The sequence below is a fragment of the Prunus dulcis genome, chromosome 7, assembly GCF_902201215.1.
Source record: "Prunus dulcis chromosome 7, ALMONDv2, whole genome shotgun sequence".
NCBI lineage: Eukaryota > Viridiplantae > Streptophyta > Magnoliopsida > Rosales > Rosaceae > Prunus > Prunus dulcis.
In genome coordinates, this window is record NC_047656.1 from 12,533,355 (window position 1) to 12,552,696 (window position 19,342).

Here is a 19,342-nt window from a genome sequence, read left to right on the forward strand (position 1 = left end):
ATAAACTATGTCGTCCACTCATACTATAATACGTGTGTGGGAGCATATAATTCAACGTCCAATGAGCGGGTGACGCATGTAAAATGGAAATTTCTTAGGTCTATTAATTTTCCTAATTAAATAATAAACTCTAGCTGACAAGGAGCACTATATATATATGACAACATCACACATATGAGGTAATTCTAAATCTGATTTTTACCAAAGAAACCACTCTCTCTCTCTCTCTCTCTCTCACGACTCTAGCTACCATCATACACGGCTTCAACCACCCAGTTCTCTCGTAAAATTTATCAAAACAAGGTGGCTTATCAAAATTAAGGTCAAACAAGCTTTCAATTTGGTCCCTAATTCCCAATTCAACCCCTAAATCCCTCGGAGCGAATAAACTACTATAAATATAAATTATTATTGTTTTGACTAAATAGTCACGAATGATTTGACAATTAATTTTAATTTGAATGGACTAATTCGGTATACTTTTCACAGTAATCCAAAATCTGTATGGTTTTTTTTTTGGGTACAAGACCCTTATTATATTTTTTGTAATTAATAGGAGGAAAACAGATTTAAACATGAAACTTTTTCCAATAATGAGAGAGAAATACCACGAGTTAAAATCTAGTTTGTCAACAATTATAAGTTGGGTGCGTTAAAAGTTAGACTAATAGCTCGTTTAAGAGTGATTTTGAATATGCCAAAATCACTTCTGGAGAGAACCACCTTCCATGTGCTTCTCCATATAATCACTTGTGATTCTCTATAATAGTGCTTTTTTGACCTATTAAAAATCACTCTCAAACAAACTCTAAAAATAGAAAATTTAGTTAAATTAGATACACAGTTAACTTCAGACATGTGAGCAAACGAATTTGAGGGTTTCTTTCTTTTCCAATCAACAATTACACAAGAACTAAACAAAGAAAAAGAAAAGGTTAATTTGATTCTATATCTTTAAAATAAGCTTGGTTTTTCAAGAGCCAAGCCATCGTAAAAGCCGAGCCAAAACTAACAAAAGGAAAACAACTATTAATTAGAAAGAAAGAATCAAGAAAGCGACAATCAGCGAGTGCGTAAAGCAAATCAGCGTTTTGTACCTTCTGCTTTCGTATTCTTTTGACGAAAGAAACATATTTTTTTCCTTCCCACTTTTGCCCTTTTCCCTCTCTCTGTCTCTCTCTATAGAAAAAACCGATTGTTTTCAAAACACACGAGTCAACAAGTTGAAACGAAAGCCACTCTCCCAACCAAAAATAAAATAAAATCAAGTAAATAAAGAAATAAAATCTTATTTCTCCCTCTCTTATAAAACCCTCCTCCTCTTTCCCTAACTTCCTCCTCAGCCTTCTCTCTCTCTCTCTCTCTCTCTCTCTCTCTCTCTCTCTCTCTCTCTTAATTTGCTTCATTTCAGCTTAATTTTTCCACGCTATGCCACAAGTCGATTTGGAAACCCTAGTATCGGCGTGTGCGGGCGGCTCAATGGATCGAAAAATTGCCTGTGAGACGCAGGCCGACGCCATCACCGGAGTCCAAGATCCGCCCGAGGAGGACGATGCCGACGAACCGGCGGTGCCGCCGGATTTCCCTCCGGAATCCTTTTGGCTCTCGAAAGACGCCGAGTACGATTGGTTCGATCGTAACGCCTTCTACGAGCGCAAAGACTCCACGAAAGGAAACTCTAACTCCAATAACTTGAATCCGAATCCGAATCACTCCAATTCCAACTCTCAGAGGTTTTCACTGAACTTGAAGTCCAAGGCTGCCATTATCGGCCTACCGAAGCCGCAGAAGCACAACTACGTCGACACTAAGAATCGGAGGAATTGCAAGGCAGGAAACACTAGACTGTTTCCCAAACGCTCCGGATCGGTCGGGAAATCGGACGCTCCGATGATCGAACCGTCGTCTCCCAAGGTCTCGTGTATGGGAAGGGTGAGATCAAAGAGGGATCGGAAGCGCCGGTTTCGGAATCGGCAGAGGTCGTCGGCCGAGTCGTCCATGGAGAAGGCCATCAAGCCGGTGGAGAGACGAAAAACCGGCTTCTTCGCGAGTTTTCGGGCGATGTTTCGGCACGGCCACCGAGACAAGTCGGCCAAATCGCCCTACGCTGCGGCGGACTCGCCTCCGAGACACAGCAGCGTGATGTCGGGGAGAGCGCGTGATCGGTCGGCGGCTTATGATTTCGACACGCTGTCCATCGACTCGCTTCCGAGACAAAGCGTGGAGAGCGAACCCCCCGGTTTGGGCGGCATGAAGCGCTTCGTTTCGGGTCGGAGGTCCGGGTCGTGGGTGGGCGAAGCCGGTATCGACGTGGCGTAATCTGGTCACGTTCGGAATCGAGGTTTCTTGATCCGACGGCGAGCAGTGGGCCCACAGCCAGTAAGCAAAGGAAGCAATGGGGTTGTTAAGGTCGTGAATGGTAGTCTATGTGGGACCGCCTTCGCCCTGTTTAAATTGTCGTTGGATGACGTGGGGCGTTGAATAACGGTTTCCCTCCACCGGGGTTCGAGGTAAAAGATATAATTTGCCTACCGTTTTCTACGTTTTTCGTTTTTTTTCTTTTTTTCTTTTTTTCCGTTTCATTTTTATTCTCCAGTTCATTAGAGGATGACGTTGTGTAAATAGATATGTTTTTTGGAGTGAGAAGTTGTAAATCTGCTTGTAATTTTGGATAATAATGTTTTGGAGAAAACCTAAAACAAATTCAGCTTAGATTTGTGAATGATATGGAAATTGGTCTGCATTAATTTTAACGAAAATAATTATATTTACAATTTTGGGGATAAGTCAGATTCCAAATTGTGATAAGGTCAGAGATGAGATGGATTTGGATTTGTGGGTTACAAAATATTTACTTTTTTAAAAAAAATTATCAGAAAACTAATACAAAATATTTACCCAGATTTAAAATAATAATAAAATATTTGGTGAGTTAGACGGTCTATATTCCACCGAAGCAAACCAATACTTCCGCCACCGCCACCGATTGTGATTAAATAATTTATTTTGGTTTATTATTTTTATAGATTATGACACTGGAAAAATCAAAACATGTGTGTGTGTGTGTAGTCATGCATTGACCACATGTGATTTGAGGGCTTTTAGCGGACGAAAGGAGTTTTCGCCTACCACATTAGAAATGCCAATGGATGGAGTTGGACTCTTACTTACTACTTTCGAATTTTAATTTATTATTTTAATTTTAATTTTAAAAAGGTAGATAATATTTAAGTGTCAATCTAATGGTAGGGGAAGGTCCCCTATTAGAAGGGGAAAATGTGGAAGTGTGGAACCTACAATTACCATAAAATCAGCAATTATATCAATGCAATTTCATTATCAAATAAAATGAAATCTTCAGTTTTCTGCATCTCTCATCACGTGATGAGAAATATAGGATATTACACTGGAGACATTAAAGTTGTTTGGTTAATAAGTACGACAACCTTATTTATTTTTGCATTTTTACTGCCATAGCTACTCCTACCATATGACAATAAAAGTTAGTATTATGCTAAACTTGAGGGCAAAAAAAGAGAGTTAGATATGTGCATCATCAGTCTTTGTTTTTGGCTTTGGAGTCTGGTCAAGTATAAAGACTTAAGCGTTGTTGACTCTACAAGGTTGTATCTATGATGTTAATGATTTCGAATATTGACTAGATCATCACTCTCATTGAAAATGTCCACCTTGCCTGCCTATAGCCATAAATTACTCTCCTTATATTACTCTTCTATTAGTGTTAAATATTTAAAGATATGTTCTTGGACAAAGTTGATCTCAAAACATTAAAAATTCACCTATTCACGCACAGTTTTTCATCATCCTTGACATGTCCTCTCTCTCTTGGTTTCTTGGCTTTGATTTGGGCCTAGTTTTGGAGAAACACTTGAATAAAATAAGGATAACATTGTTTTGCTATCTCTAACTAATAACGTTATGACACATGTGATAATTTTTCTATGTCACATGGTGTTATTGACTAGAAATAGCAAAATAGAATTATCCCTATTGCAACCAAGTTTTCTCCTGAAATTTGACCCAAATGATATCTTGAATCTTCTACTTACCAAAGAACAAAAAGAAAATTCTTGTACTTGTTTCCTTTTTCATTTGATTAATATTTTATTAAAACAAGAAAAAGTGCTTTATAACCCAATTGTTTTCGCAAGTTTATTCACAACTCTTTTCCTTTGCTTATTTTATTTTTTATTGAAGCACGTTTAGTGATAAATATATGGATGATCTACTAATCGAGTTGATTAATTATGTGATTAATAATTAATCAAGGCGCGTATTTCGGAGAAGAATGAAGCAAGTCGTTGTGATTAGCTAGATGAGCCACCTAATTATAGTGGTTTAAATCACTAATCTTGTTATGTAATCAAATTGAAAGAGATAGTAGTCATTGACCCAATAATGCATCCACCCTACCTATGACATACGTTTCATGAAGATCTTAATGCATCCATATGAGCTGCTCAGCTGGATTCCTTCATATTCACATATATATTAATCATATATAATCAACTTTGAAAGAAAATACACAACATGAAATCTTTCTAGATTACGCACTTCTCCTAACTACAACTCATCCTTTGACGATTCAACATCAGTCGATTCGGACCTCTACTTAGTTTTATCTTGATCGTGAATAGATCACTTAAGTTCGAGCCCAAAAACAATGAGAATTGACCTATGAAGACTCGCTTTTACTACTACTTACGCTGATGACAATTGACCAAACTGATGCAAATGTCAACTAGGTTGACTATTTTACTGGTCCCTAAGCTCATCGTAGAACTCGACTTTGCGTCCATTAGGAGGCTGCAGTGGTCTTGAGTTGTTCTTGCAAGCTGAATCCAATGGTGCTTTTAGAGCATTTAACTGATCCTTGGAAATGGTCCTTACCTACATGAATGAATAAGTCAAATTAGGGATGCGTATCAATAAATAAGTATATATGTATGTATGTGTGCGCACACGAGTAAGTACCTTTCCAAGAATGTTCCATACGACATTCTCGGTGCATGGAGGAACGGTGAGAGAACCAACATATCTGAAATATTTGCGGCTCTTCTTCTGGAACTCGTTGAGATCTACGGTTCCAAGGGGAATTTGAGCATCTTCTTCCTTTTTACACGTCTCCTTGGCTAGCTCAGTCAGCTTGTCCTTAATCTGCATTAGCCAATTGTGGTGATAAATATTATCAAATCTCTCTCTACTATCCTTAAACCCAAGAATCCTTCTCGAACCTGTTGATGTAGTGTTTTGATTTTTTGGAATGAATTTGTAATGGAATCAACATAACTTCACATGGCTTGACAATTTCTTTGATTGGCATACATAGTTTGGGAACAAGCAATCTCATTCTCCCCAAGTAGAAGGAAGAAAAATTCATTTTCCATTTGTATAAATGACCTCTTCCAAGCCCTTGCTAGAGCCCAAACTTTGAGTTGTGCACTCGAAATTCGAACCAAGTCATGAACTTAAATTCAGAGTCCGAAGTTTCAGATTCTAAACTCTAAACCCTAAATCCTGAAGGTCTTAGTCTTGGATTCCAAAACTCGGATCAGGACCTGAATACTAATTATCACTTAAAAGTTTGATTTCAATTTTCATTTCATTTCGCCGACAAGTATCACTTAATTTCTTTAAGAACAATAGATAGATAACTACATGTTGAGAAGAACTCTACCTTAGAGATGATTATATCATCCTTGCCGAATTGGAAGAGAACTGACACAACGGACAGGCTCTGGTCAGATGCCTGGTGAAGTAGATGAAGCTCAGCTGGAAATCTGTAGCAGTTAAGGAAATGCCTATAAGCTTTTTGCTGCTTTTCTTATAAGTTTTAAAGACTACTTTATTTTTCCAAGGCCTGGCTCAAATCTCCCCTCAAATTATAAGGATTGTGTCACATATGACCTTTATAATTACTGGGCTGCCTTCATATATACCCTCCAGACTTTGCAACACAACCTTAATTTAAGCTCAAAATTTCTCAGCCAACCAAACACTTATTTTGGTACGTTTCTGAGTGCTACTAAATTAAATGATCATTAACATTTATTTAGTATATTCTTTTGGATTTTTTTGTATAACTCAAGAAAATATATTGTACCATCTTCCTAATACGGACAGACTCCATTAAAGCGGAACTCACACATGTGCGTTGAAACATTATTAGAGAGATGGTACAACACATTTTCAATTGATGGGTAGAAATAATTGTATCCCACTCAATTTGGATAAAATAGAAGATGATATTTGACAGAGAGAATGGGACAGAGCACGTACTGGACTCCATTAAGGCGGTGCTCAGAGGGAGAGTGCCAGTGCATCTGCTTCAAGTCGTAGTTCTTACCATCCACATCCAATGTCCCCACATGTCCTTCGAAATGCACCTGCATAGAGAAAACCCATGCACACCTAAGTTGGTCTTGTGCCATGGCACTTTATTTACATGACCAACCAACCAAACATTTCATTCTGCCAACCAGATTGCAACCCCTTGTGAGCAACGAATTGAGGAACAAAAAAAACACTATTCTTTTCTGGAAATCACAATTTAACATATATATATATATATATATATAAATAATTCATCAAACGTACAATTAAAGTAATTTATATACACAAACTGTGATCGATAGAAAAGTTGGAATTCTTACTTTCACATTAAAAACACAAATAGTTTCCAAAAAAGAATGCAATCCCCTTTTAAACTTTGAAGGCACTTTCCATCTAACTTTTACCAATTGGACTTATTTGATGAGCCCTTTATGTGGCAAGCCCTCTCACCAAAAAGTAAAATTAAAATAAGTTCTCACCAAACGAACTAGCTATCTGTGTCACCAAAAGAAGAACAAAGTGCTATCTGAATTATAAGATGCTCATGAAAAGATGCATATAGTGTCAGTGTGGAAGAAGTTGAAGAACAAACCCCAATGTTAAAGCCGTTGTTAAACAAAGTGGCATTTGAAGCACCGTAGACTCTGGTTAATGGCTTTAATCTCTTGCTAGGGGTAAGTATGCCCTTCACGATGTCCACAGGAGATTGTATCTTCCCATTTGAGCATGCCGAGAAAAATGGACTCAAGCTTCCCCATTTTTCTGGGCCAGTTGCGCCAGAGTAACTAAATGAAACTGAACTCAGGTCTGCAGGTACGTAAATTTCAAGCACATAAACAAACATGTAGTACAGAGAAAACCTATGACAAGAATATGCATGCATCTTAAAGAAAAAGAGCTTAGCTCCTTTGTTTCTTCTATCACTTGTAAAAATTGTAAATGATGACAGTTGGAAGAGGTCGTGAGTTCAAATCTCATGGGTAACAATTTTTAAATACAGAAGGAAAAAGCTACCATTATCGAGTGCAGAAACCGAACTAGAAAAGATTGAGAGAGAGAGAGAGAGAGAGACTCACAGAGAACATTCAAGTTCACAAATAGGGGGTTATGTGTTAGAAAACATAATCTAAATGCCCAAGAAGTTAGAGGGAAAGAGAGAGATATCATACCGTTTTGGACAGAAGTTGAAGTGCTAATTGCAAGCAGCAAAGTTATCACAAGGAACAAGAAGCAAATTCTAAGGGCCATTATTGCTATTGCTTTGTCTACCCTGACATGCAAATCAAACAGAAATATTTTAGTAGTTTTTATATCCAACTGTAATTTTCTTCTATGGATTTGATCAGTGATTGAATTTCAACTTGTGGTTTTGCTATACGTACCTTGGCTGCTAACTTTAGGCTAACTCTCTGCTAATTAGCCGTTATTTCTCGAGACTCTTGGAGCACCTTAGCTTTGATGTCTTTACCTATTTATACACTTGTTGCTGCTGCCTCCTATTCCTTTCTGCTGTTGTTTGGATTTTTTTGTGATTAATAACTAATTATGTCCTTAATTAGAGAACTTTGTATTTGTCTCTTTTTGTGTTTTGCAATAGAGCCCTTGGATATATGAGAAAGTGTAAAAGTAACCCTTTTAGGGTTGAATAACAAACCAAAAAAACCTGCATTCGAGGTCCTATGTTTCTCTCCTCTCTTTATATCACTTGTGTATTTAAAAAAATAAAAATATTTGCTTCTTGTAAAGCAAAGTTTAAGATGCCAAACATTCCGTTCTTCAATACAAGTTTTATAGGGCAAAAACATTCTAATTTAACATCACGTAGTGGAGATGATTGAACAAAACATGTTTTTGGTTGGGGCCTAACAGTAGTACTACTTAGATCTTGGCCTATTTCATGATTCACCTTCATTCATGGGTTAAAATTTAGAAACTGTGCAAAATTCATGGCCACGTCAAGGTTGATGTCTTGTTTTTTTTGGGGGGGGTTTATAAAGTTGATGCCTGGTGCGGGTGCGCACTGAAAATTTTAAATTTTTTAAATATAAAAAAAAAAAAAAAAAAAGTATCGACCACTCATTTTGTTTGTGTACCAATTCATTCCGGCAGGCAGAAAAGTTAATTTGATTATTCTTATAATAAGTTTTAATGCCAACCCGGAATCACTAAAATGATGGAGAGGTGGTCAAGTTTAACACCATTGGTTTGTGGTTATGTTAATGTACTTGTGCATATGTTCATAATCTATGAATTTAAAAAGTTGAATATCCAAAATTAAAATTCAATTTTGCACCTCAGATTCTATTAAAGATTAAATAAGTTGTGATTAAGTTAGTTGTGTGGACGGCTCCTGAACATTATTGTATATGAAGTTTGTAATGCATCAATGATTAGAATTCGACTACATGTGTGTAAGCGACTGATCTTAGCATCATCCATATCTAAATAAGAGTCCAAATTCAAATGTACGACTATGATTCATTTTTTTTTTTTTCGAATTTTGGAGACGATATGACAAGATTCGAAATCTTACAGTGGTTTTGAAGCCTCAAGACTACGCTTGGTTTATTGTTAGAAAGAAAACCTGAGGCAAGCCTCCATGAGCAAGACATTTTGCAGGCCTAAATAAAGCCTTTTAAATAAGGTTCTTCACAAATAAAATATAATCTTCTAGAATATATGCTGAAAGGTTCCTTCGCGAAAAAATAAGTAGAAAGAAAAAGCAAGGTAAACCTGAAACACACAATGTGAAGGCTTTTCTATGGAAAGCTTCAAGATAGAGAGCAGAAGAGGACACACTGATTCACAAGTAATAAATGAAGCAGTGGTTCCATGTCACGTTTGTGGGCCACCAACACATATACACAAACACACAAACTTAATGGCCGGAGCACCACCACAACCATCTATTGGTCAACAACTGGTTTTTTTCCCTCTTCTTTTTTATCATTTTATAATCATATATCCACACTTCACCAAGTGGCACGCAACTCAAGTTTTACCCAAGTAGGCATTATGTGAAGCAAACAAGGAAAATAAAAGATCAATGTAGGGTATTGAATTTAATAATTAATGTATTGTGCGTTCTACATGTAGGGTATTGAATTTAATAATTCATGTATTATGCGTTTTACATACATTAAGAATCGGGATTAAATCTCGTAAAACCCTAGCAGTGTTCTCTCCTTATTTTAGTTTCTAGACATTCCCACTAAATGCACATGATCGATATTCTACTTAACTCGCATGAGGAATACATGCATCAAGAAGACCAATTCAGCTTGGGTTTTTTTAGTCTTATTCAAATGACAACCTTAACTTTCGACCTACTCCACTACCCACTAAAGAAAGGCACCAAGGAAGGATGACCAATTCATTGTTTCCATGACAGATTAACCCACATAAGCCTAGAAAGCTTAGAATCTAATACAGAAAAAATGGTGGGGGCAACACCAAGGATATATATATATATTCTGCCCCCAAAACAGTTATTTTCATAATCCTCAGCTTTATTCTTCAGGACAAATACTACCTTCCCCTGCTACACACGGTTTGGTTTCTAATTGTTGATGGGGTCCCCCAACAATCACCAATCCCAAACTATACCCACTTGTTGCACAGTTAATGGGTTTCTGGTCCCATGTGTCCGAAAGTTAAATAATAGGCCCTCCCTCTCTACCTTTGTTCTGGAGTATTCTGCTGTGTTGTCCAAACAGGCCACCAATCTTTGTCTAAATGTCACATGAACATAAACATTCCAATCCTATTACATTTGCACTTTCAATATTCTCATCTGTTTCTCTTTTTAAAAAAATCTTTGGAGAATATTGTAGGATTCAAAACCAATCTAAACCAATCTATGTGTGATTGTGTCAACCTTGAAAGTTGGAACCATTTGCTGATAATGCTACGCTAGTGGAATCTTTATATCACTGCAACACATAAACATGATTTAAACGAACTTACAACTAGAGAGTCCACATCTAAGACCCATTTAGTTCGCAGAAAGAATTTGAAAGGAAATTATTTTTCACGTTTTTTCCTAAAAGATAATAAATGAAAGATTTTTTTTCCACATTTGGTAATGAGGCTAATACCTTAATTAACCAATATACAAGGATAGTTAGACATGTGACACTAAAATAGTTAAACGACCATTGAATTTAGACCAGTATTGGTTTTTAGTGTCCAATTGACATATGATCAAATTTTTTTTATGGAAACAAAATTAATATCATGAAGATGAGAACCAATAAGACCGCATGATAACAAAGCAACCCATAATTGGCCTTTGAACATTCCCATATGCATGATTAGACTGGACTGGACCTACAAATTGGACGTCAGAGTAAGCAGGAAGTGAAGGGCATAAATGGCAAATCCATGAAGCTTGAACACATCCTCTTTATGAAAGCTGGGGGACATCTGGTAGTAGATGCCCTGCTAACAAACATACCACACTTGCCACAAAAGTATGGCCAGATTAGAAGCTAACTGTTGACAACTCTTTTTTTCTCAGCTTCAAACCTGAGATAGAGATTCTCCACCCAAAGTGAAAGGCTCCACTTGGATATGCACCATATACTTTCAGTCCCCACAATGTGAGATCACATACCACACTTCCTTTTCAGCACTACTTTCTTTCATAGATAACCTTCAAAACTAATTACATTGTATACTGACAGTAGAGAGCTTTGATTAATACATGGAAGAGATGCAGAAGTTATAGCAGAAACATTTTCTCTAGGAGGGCATCAGTACTCAAGAGATCTAGATTTAACAATTTCTTTAGGAAATCAACAGCAACACAAATTTTCTTTCTTGGTTGTGTAACATTTTTCTTTATTCGATCTTGTTGGGTAATGTTTCTAGTCCACCTAAGATGAGTCTGTAAACTGTAAGAAATGCAACTCCCAGCTAACACCGACAGAAAGTTACAATATCATTCAAAAACATTAAGGTAAAACTTCAAGCATACATACATCTCTACGCAAGTATCTAACAATATTACTGGATCATGTCATGCAACACACTATTTTAACACAGCACCAAACTAAAACAATTCCCTCCACTAGAAATTAAAAAAAAATTGTATACATCTAAAACGCTGTTCAAGTATTTTTTTTATGGGAATAAGATGATGACTTATACACTTTCATTTGACAGAAAATGTGAGAAATATACAAAACAAAATCATAAGAATAAAAAAAAGTCCACATGCCTTTGGAAAGCTTTGCTTATTATAGCGCATATGTTGCTTTCAGATATTCTGCAATTTCTGCACTTTCAAACATCTCCAACCCGGTATTTGGATCTTCTAAATAAGGAGCCTGCCAACCAGTATTGTAAGATTGCTATTGTCATCTTACTAATTCACGCATGTCAAAAGGAATTTCATTCTCATATGATCAAAAATAAAGTTTTGGCAATTCACAGTAGAATATTGACAGTACCTGAAAGCGTCCAGTTTTATCAAACAGTATCTGTCGTTTTGGACTGCCACGGGCACAGCTGAAAAGAGTATTGAGAATAGAATAAGCCTCAATAATAAATTGTACACACAAAAACAGAAAGAGAGGATATTGATAGGAAGGCTAAACAAAAAGCTCTCGGAAAAGACCATGGGTTACTTTGCATCTGATTAAACACAAAGGAAAAAAATTCCTTTATACCAAAGTTCAGAAACAACATAGACATATTATGAGAGCCCTAAGAGAAATGTGAAAGTGGAAGTAAAAGAAACTAGTAATAAAATTTCAGAAAAAACGAAAAAAATTGGACAATGATACTCAAATATATAGATAGATACATGCTAGCATACATATGAATTATATACACGAGCGCACACATATTGCAACAATAACACCACGTAATGCATGAGGGCTTAAAGCATACACCGAAAATAAAATGTAACAATAAATCACTTTATCCCAATACATAACCCAGACAAAGATACTGTACAATTACATGTATCCACATTTAAAAAGCAATGAACACAGAAAACTAGAGATTTACAGGGGCCAGATGATCATTCTTATGTCCACCTAATTTGCTTCTTGGGATGCTCAATTACATTACCATAGAAAGCATTGTGTATGTACAAATAAAACGTTGTTAATATGGTGACAAAAGGAAAGTTGATTATAAATTATAATGCAAGACCTAACATTGTTACTCATACTTTACCTGCGATATATGTGAGGCAGTTCTAACTCTACAAGTACTTCACGTACAATTTTGCAAAAAGGAGATCCCTGAAAGAGAACAATTCCAAACTAAAACTCAGGATCATACATGTGCTTGTGTGCATGCAATACACTGAGATATATATGCGCATGTATCAATTCAGATGTAAACTTGGTAGCAGAACTATCATCCATATATATGGAACAGATCAAGGCTTATCTATCTTGGATCTTAATGAGGGACCTCACCAGAAAATTCTGATTTAAAGTAAGAGCATGATATTCTAACCTCATATGCCCATACTACAAGTGGTTTGGGTGGTAGTCTTGATGGAGAATAGCTAGAACCCTGAACAGAATTAAAGAACATGAGACTGATCAATGAAGTTATAAAACAATTTGCAGATAAAAGAAAATTCTTGATAACATAACCTGGACATTCAATGTGAACAAATTTTAGTGTTGAATGCATCATGCAATTAATGAAGTAGGAATATTCTAGGAAAACACCACCCCCCGCCCCACAACAATTACTGACTTTAAAAAAACCATCTAACCTTTCCTGAACGACCAATCATAGCAAGGCCTGCAGTCAAAGTCTGCAATCAAGAATTTATAGATTTAAATAAATTCTTAAAAATATACTTCCTATAGACTGAGAGAAACTGCTAATAGAAGAGTCAAATGCTAACCGTCAATAAACCAAGTGACAATGCAATAGGAACATTTCCATCACCTGCACAAACATTTAGGGGGGTGTGATAAATTTTTAACAGAATTTGGAGTAAAGTAGTTGGCATGAAATGCATAAGAGACCAAAAAATGATAAAATTACTAGAAGTCCTTAATTCAAGAAATAGTAGCTCCTGTCAGCAAAGAATTAAAGGAAAAAGTGCATCACCATATAGAAGCATAATTTGCAAAGCCTAGTAATACTGCTTTCATGCCAAATGGTTACCATAAACCTAACGTATAAATATGTAAATCTAAAAATCATAGTGTAGTTGCATTATGTATATATTCTCTATCATATCCACACATACTGTAAAAATGAAAGTATACAATAAACATCATGAAATGAAGTGATTGTAGCAAGATTAGATCACACACACCATACTTCCCAACCAAGTACTTGATTATATCATCCGATTCATACATTGAAACGCCAGTGTTTGGATCCACCTGCAACCAAACACAAAAGTTGAAGTGTAGCTGCCACTCAGAGCCATTCTGACACAATAAATAACGAGCTGAAACGAAGGCATATGTTACAACTGACATAGAACAGAACTAAAGAATGATGTTGAAAAGTAAAAACTATAACAGATACTAACATTTCATCTGTTTAAGAAAAAAGTTAAGCGTTAGCTTAGTGTTTTTCAATTGTGCTTTTGTTCATGGAATCATTTAACTATATTTTGAAAAGTTTCTGTATGTTTATATTTAGCACTTATAATCTATTGGGTTTCTTTTTTTAATTATATGCAAAGTCCCTTCTCTTGGAAATTTGCCTATGAGCTTCTGACACAAAAAGTCCTCAACCCAGCACTTAACCATCCAACACATCTGAAATTTTACTCAAGGGATGACTATAAATTCATAATGACATTATGGAAACAATCAATAATTTTAAAGGTGAAATGGAGAGATAACATGCATAGGCATTTTGCTAGTGGAATTTTGTGAAAGACAGCTTGACCCATCTTATTGTCAATACCCTGGAGCTTCTAAGCAATATATAAATACACTAACAATTCAGCTTTCTGTTGCTTCTAATTATAAATTCTTCAATTGAGGATTATTTAAAGTTTTCTCTCTCAAAGATAAACAGAAAAATAATAAATAAATAAAATTTTCAAAAGTATTAGTGTCTAACCATGTAAGGGAACTGCTGTTTTCCACCCATCTCAGCAACCTTGCGACGAAAGTTTGGACCATTTTTTGGGCAAGGATAAAATAGAACGTCGAGGTCCAACACTGCAACAATTTCCCTAACCTATGCATACCCAAATGTCAATCCACAAAATAAAGAAAGCACAACATGTATATTCAGCAATATACTACTACCATAATAATCAAGTCACAAACACATTTGATGGACTTAGGAGACAGTATTCCTATGGACCTTAAGCACAAACATTTAACCAGAATCTTAACAATCTAACCCTTAATTGGTTGGAGAGCCGTGAAGCTCAAAGTTGTTTATCTATTAAATGAAATAGAAGATCACCAGCCTGATCTTAAATAACACTACTCAATATCAATATGCTAAAACTAAATGCCTAAAATCAATTTAAACACCAACCACATTCGTTACCACAGATTTCAGCATAATACCCATCAAAGAACACCAGAACTATGAGAAAGTCTAGTAATGTAGTCATATGCACAGTTTGTGAAAAAGTCTCCAATTGGACATTTGATCCGTTGCATATCTCCATGGAAGAATAATATGGCAAAAATAAGTAGCAACCTTGCATTTGTATACACACAATAAATTCTTCATAATTAAATAAAACTTCTTCGGGGTTGAAGTTACCTTCCGGCAGAATGGACAGCTGTGCATTATCCGTGGTAATTAAATGTGTGGAGAAAAAAAAAAACATGCAGTCAGTTTTAGAGTTGTATGGTAAAACGCCGAGGGGAATTAGAGATTGGTACTACAAAGTTTTAAAATACAGAAACAAAACTATGGTATGAAAAATAAAGTACCCTTCAAACTCATATATCTCAATAGGCTTCTGCGGCTGGGGGCCTACTTTTGAAGTCTCTTTCACCTTAGAATCTGTTATATGAAAATTGGAAGGAAAAAATAAAATCAAACTTGAAACCTCTTATACTCAGATGCTACACTGAAAACTATCAAATATTTTAGTTATGGTTCAAAAAGAATGAATTAAAATAAACCAAAATTCCATATTCATAATGATAACAAAATGCTTGATGCCAAAGAAATAAAACAAACTTTCATTATTGGGAAAAATCATGATGAACCAACATGGGAAAACTTCTCCACATAACTTCAAAATAGTTAACTTTTCCCCTTTTGTTTAGCCATTTAACAACAACTTCATCAACAATGGCATAGGAGCAATTATATGAAATTAACATGTACCATTAAATTCAAGAGCATACTGGTCTGCGGGAATGTCATCTTTGGAAACGAAAGAAAAAGAATACCTGCCATTGTACAGCCAAATAAAAAAAAATAAAAAAAGTCAGAAAACTAACTATAGCTTATCGAATTCATGCCTAAAGCCTTTTTCCCGAAAAAAGAAAACATATCTAAAAGAAGCTTTCAGCTTTGTGGTCTGCTAGTACTGATCAATTATGCATTATAGAGTTCTAGTAGACAAACCCAGATGCAAACAAAGCAATAATCTTTGGCTCACTGAACAAATCTAATGCATGAAAATGAGCTGAAAATTCAAAAATTAGAAAAAGCTTGAATACCCAGAAACGAAAACGCCAGTCCCCAACCGAAAGAGCAAGGCAAGAGAAGCCCCCAAGATGTCGAAAACTTTATCCGGCCGGACGCCGAACCGCTTCGGCTCCGGCGGCTTGAAATTGGGCGGAGGAGCAAATGTCAATGGTGGTGATGAAGGCTCTGGTTTGGCTTGAACAGAAGCTGAACTTACTGGGGTCTCAGAGGACTCTGTTGTGGCTCTAATTGAGAATTTCCTTTTGGGTCTTGTGGGGCAAGAAAATGGCGGGAAAGTTGAAGTCGGTATGAGGTTCAGAGCTTTGGCCATGGTTTTGGGGATTTGGGATTTGGAGATATGAATATGTATATTACGTATCATGTGTATGACGCTGAATCAATTTATATTTGGTGCACACTAAAGAGACAGACAGGAGTTAACAGATTCCCAAAATAAATTATTGGTTTGGGAGATAGCCCTCTATTGTGATTGACTGGGAACTGGGATTGGGGCATAGATTTTTGTTTTTTTGTTTTTTTTGTTTTTTTTGTTTTTGGGTTTTAAATATCTGATTGGAGGGTTTTGGGGATGGATAGTTTTCCTAAACATGTGATTGGGTAGGAGGATCCTCTGCTTTTGGTTTTCTAGCAACAATGCAACCCAACCACCATATTGTACATGTGAGTCATGCCAATTCACAATGAAATATCTTGAACTCAATGAGACAACTGTGAAACTAGAACTTTTCAACACAGCTACAAACAATGTAGGCAGGCATATTTCAATCCAATTGTCACAAGAAAAAGAAAGAAGAGAAAGTATATTGTGTTGTTTAGCAACCCCATTTGAGGTTCCAATTCTCCTCTTCTAGTGGACCAGCCTCTGGTCCTTTTGTTACTGGACCAGCCTTGGAAGAAAGCAATGTACCCTACCACTATTTATTTTATGATTATTGTCTTCATTTTGAGAGAAATTGAAATTATAGGTGCTTTATTAGCCCCCCAAAAGAAAAAAAGAAAAAAAGTTTGTCTGGTAGGTAGCCTTTGGCTTTAAGAAAGAGTTCTGTCTTTTTGGCATGTCTAGAATGGGCTTCCTACCAATTATGTGGAAACTTAAAAGGATCTCTCTAATGTCAACTCTTCCCATTGGGAGATAGGGAGATAGCCCCTATTTGGAGGCACTCAAATTTCAAACTCTTGTGCAATGATCATGCACTTCTCCCTGCTTCATAGCAAGTACTTCTGTGATGACAAGGCCAGCAGCCATTAACATATGGGGCGGCTGACTTCTTGGTTGCCACCATATCTTCATTAATTCCATAAAGGGTGGCGTGCTTGCTGTTTTTGTTTTCTGGATAGATACAGATAACAGGAAACAAGACTGATAAAAAATTTCACTGTTTTCTGTATGTCCCATATATGTACCATCTGATGCTTTAGCTCAAAAACCACTCTTATGAGACTTGAAAAGCTTGTAGGATTTCTCATCATATTGTCATACAAGCAGAAAGCGTCGTGTACGTACGTAGATACACACATACACACAGGCACATATACACACATACACACATACATACATACATACATACATATATATATGTGTATGTGAGTTCGGAAAAGAAAATTTATAGTTTACTATGAGGTTCATACTCAAATACTAGGAGGGGATACAGTTAGTGCTGGGAAGATATTAGTTTCATATTGAGATGCAAAATGTGGTTCATAAATGATGTATACAGCTGTGCTCATATATGGAAAATCTACAAAAGTATTTAGGTTAAGGGGTTAAAAACGGCCACAATAATAAGATGAATGTGTTAGGCGTAGAGAGATAGAAAAGACACATTTCTGAATGAATGAACTATTAACTAACAACAAACCAACACGGATTGAGATCAGTTATCCTTTTCTGATGTACTGCCTCACTGCTGAAGTTTGGTATCTGTATATTGCTGACAGAATGATTGGTATGAAAGTTGACCTTGCATGAAGATGAAAATATTGACATGGAAGAAATATATATGCAAGAAAAGTTTTTCTGCTTCTATTTCCTGACCATCTTTGTATCATTTTCGATTTCGGCATTGATTGAATCGAATTAGAATACTACTGAACATTTGGAAAAAGTTGTATCAGCTTGCAAAATTCAGCATCAATCAAGCAGCAGTGGTTGCACTTGTCATATCAAGGGGAAAAAGAAAAACTGAAGCCCATTTCATGAACTTAACAGAAATGTTATGACTCATGAGAGGTGATTTAGACCCTGCCTCCACATCACAATAACCATCATGTACAACAAGTATTAACCTACATTGACAGGATATGTACAGGTGATCCACATGGCATTGGCCAAGACCACAGATTAAGTCTCATTAGTAGTCTAATTCGTGAGTAATGAGACACTTCATTTTAGACTGATCAGGTCAAGAAAATAGTAAGCCAGATAATGGAATTCCACCGTCCAACCACTGAGAGGCAAGTGTCATGATCTGGGCTGCCGTGTCAGCCGACCGTGGTCCCCTCCTTGACCCAATCTAGAAGCCACAAAGTACCAAAAAGAGAGGGAGAAGGAATGGTTGGAGGTGATTAATAAGAGCCTTAGGCAGTTCAATTTGTTCAAAAAGAGAAGTGCCTTTAAGACTATTTATCACATGAGAATGAGAAAGGAATACTATTGTCGTCTCAGTTCTGATCATAAAGTAGAGTTGCTTTTCCACCTTTGGGTTCAAGAAAAAGACAATCACTTTCTTTTTTTTTTTTTTTTTTTTCCATCAGATATCAAATTCCTTGTTCACCGAAAAATTATGCCACGAGAGTCAATATATGTTGCAAGCATAGAAAAATTTGAATGAAAAATTACAAATTTCGTGGAACAGAAGCATGCACAATACATATTATTTTTTAAAAAAAAACTGGCACCTTTAAACGCGTTTCTTGGATAATGTATGGAGAAGCATTGGTTTTTTTTTAATGCAGAATAACAGAAAGTGCTTAGTTTTTAGAAGAAAGAGAAAATGCATTCATCATGCTGACATTAACCCTTACGAGAATCAAAAAGGCCAAAAAATAAATAAATAAAAGCTCATGAGCAAGCTGTTTTGTAATATTTGCTTGCATGCCATTCTAGAGTCTCTTTAACTTCAAGTTTCAAACTTCCAAGCATCGAGTTGAAAGGACAGAGATTTCGTATCTTGTCCTTCATATTGATGTGGGTTTTATTTTCAGTTGGGAAATAAAAATATACATTATTGTCTTCCTTCCTGTATGTGGAAGAGCCAGTTTGCCAATTGTATATAAATATACATCTCCAAACATCAATGTTTGGGATAAATTTTCCATTTAATTGACAATAAAACCCAAGTTAACAGTTTGAAATGGAAAC

At 36.1% G+C, this 19,342-nt stretch overlaps 3 protein-coding genes across 3 annotated transcripts; 1 reads left to right on the plus strand and 2 right to left on the minus strand.

Annotated features, from left to right (window-relative positions):
- The first annotated feature begins 1,255 nt into the window (after window positions 1-1,255).
- Window positions 1,256-2,753, plus strand: LOC117636177. Its single transcript, XM_034370669.1, has one exon. The coding sequence runs from the start codon at window positions 1,429-1,431 to the stop codon at window positions 2,317-2,319; it is 891 nt and encodes a 296-aa protein (XP_034226560.1). The 5' UTR covers window positions 1,256-1,428; the 3' UTR covers window positions 2,320-2,753.
- A 1,633-nt stretch (window positions 2,754-4,386) lies between these two features.
- Window positions 4,387-7,677, minus strand: LOC117635039 (alpha carbonic anhydrase 1, chloroplastic). The gene is made up of 6 exons (XM_034369367.1): window positions 7,524-7,677; window positions 6,947-7,161; window positions 6,301-6,407; window positions 5,699-5,801; window positions 4,996-5,178; window positions 4,387-4,911 (listed from the first exon to the last, which is right to left on the minus strand). The coding sequence occupies exons 1-6, from the start codon at window positions 7,600-7,602 to the stop codon at window positions 4,777-4,779; spliced, it is 822 nt and encodes a 273-aa protein (XP_034225258.1). The 5' UTR covers window positions 7,603-7,677; the 3' UTR covers window positions 4,387-4,776.
- Window positions 7,678-11,309: 3,632 nt separating this feature from the next.
- Window positions 11,310-16,730, minus strand: LOC117635769. Its single transcript, XM_034370129.1, has 12 exons — window positions 15,993-16,730; window positions 15,655-15,719; window positions 15,252-15,324; window positions 15,079-15,097; window positions 14,416-14,535; window positions 13,652-13,721; window positions 13,232-13,275; window positions 13,097-13,138; window positions 12,829-12,888; window positions 12,541-12,608; window positions 11,808-11,865; window positions 11,310-11,684 (listed from the first exon to the last, which is right to left on the minus strand). The coding sequence occupies exons 1-12, from the start codon at window positions 16,340-16,342 to the stop codon at window positions 11,595-11,597; spliced, it is 1,059 nt and encodes a 352-aa protein (XP_034226020.1). The 5' UTR covers window positions 16,343-16,730; the 3' UTR covers window positions 11,310-11,594.
- Between the last annotated feature and the right edge of the window lie 2,612 nt (window positions 16,731-19,342).

Coding starts and splice junctions, on each gene's coding strand:
- LOC117636177 (XM_034370669.1), top strand. CDS start 1,429: ATGCCACAAGTCGATTTGGAAACCCTAGTATCGGCGTGTGCGGGCGGC.
- LOC117635039 (XM_034369367.1), bottom strand. CDS start 7,602: ATGGCCCTTAGAATTTGCTTCTTGTTCCTTGTGATAACTTTGCTGCTT. Junction 6,408..6,946: donor ACAACGGCTTTAACATTGGG/GTTTGTTCTTCA, acceptor TTCTCTATGCAG/GTGCATTTCGAAGGACATGT. Junction 5,802..6,300: donor CACCGCCTTAATGGAGTCCA/GTACGTGCTCTG, acceptor TAACTGCTACAG/ATTTCCAGCTGAGCTTCATC.
- LOC117635769 (XM_034370129.1), bottom strand. CDS start 16,342: ATGATACGTAATATACATATTCATATCTCCAAATCCCAAATCCCCAAA. Junction 13,722..14,415: donor AACAGCAGTTCCCTTACATG/GTTAGACACTAA, acceptor GTTTGGTTGCAG/GTGGATCCAAACACTGGCGT. Junction 12,889..13,096: donor TGATTGGTCGTTCAGGAAAG/GTTAGATGGTTT, acceptor AATTCTGTTCAG/GGTTCTAGCTATTCTCCATC.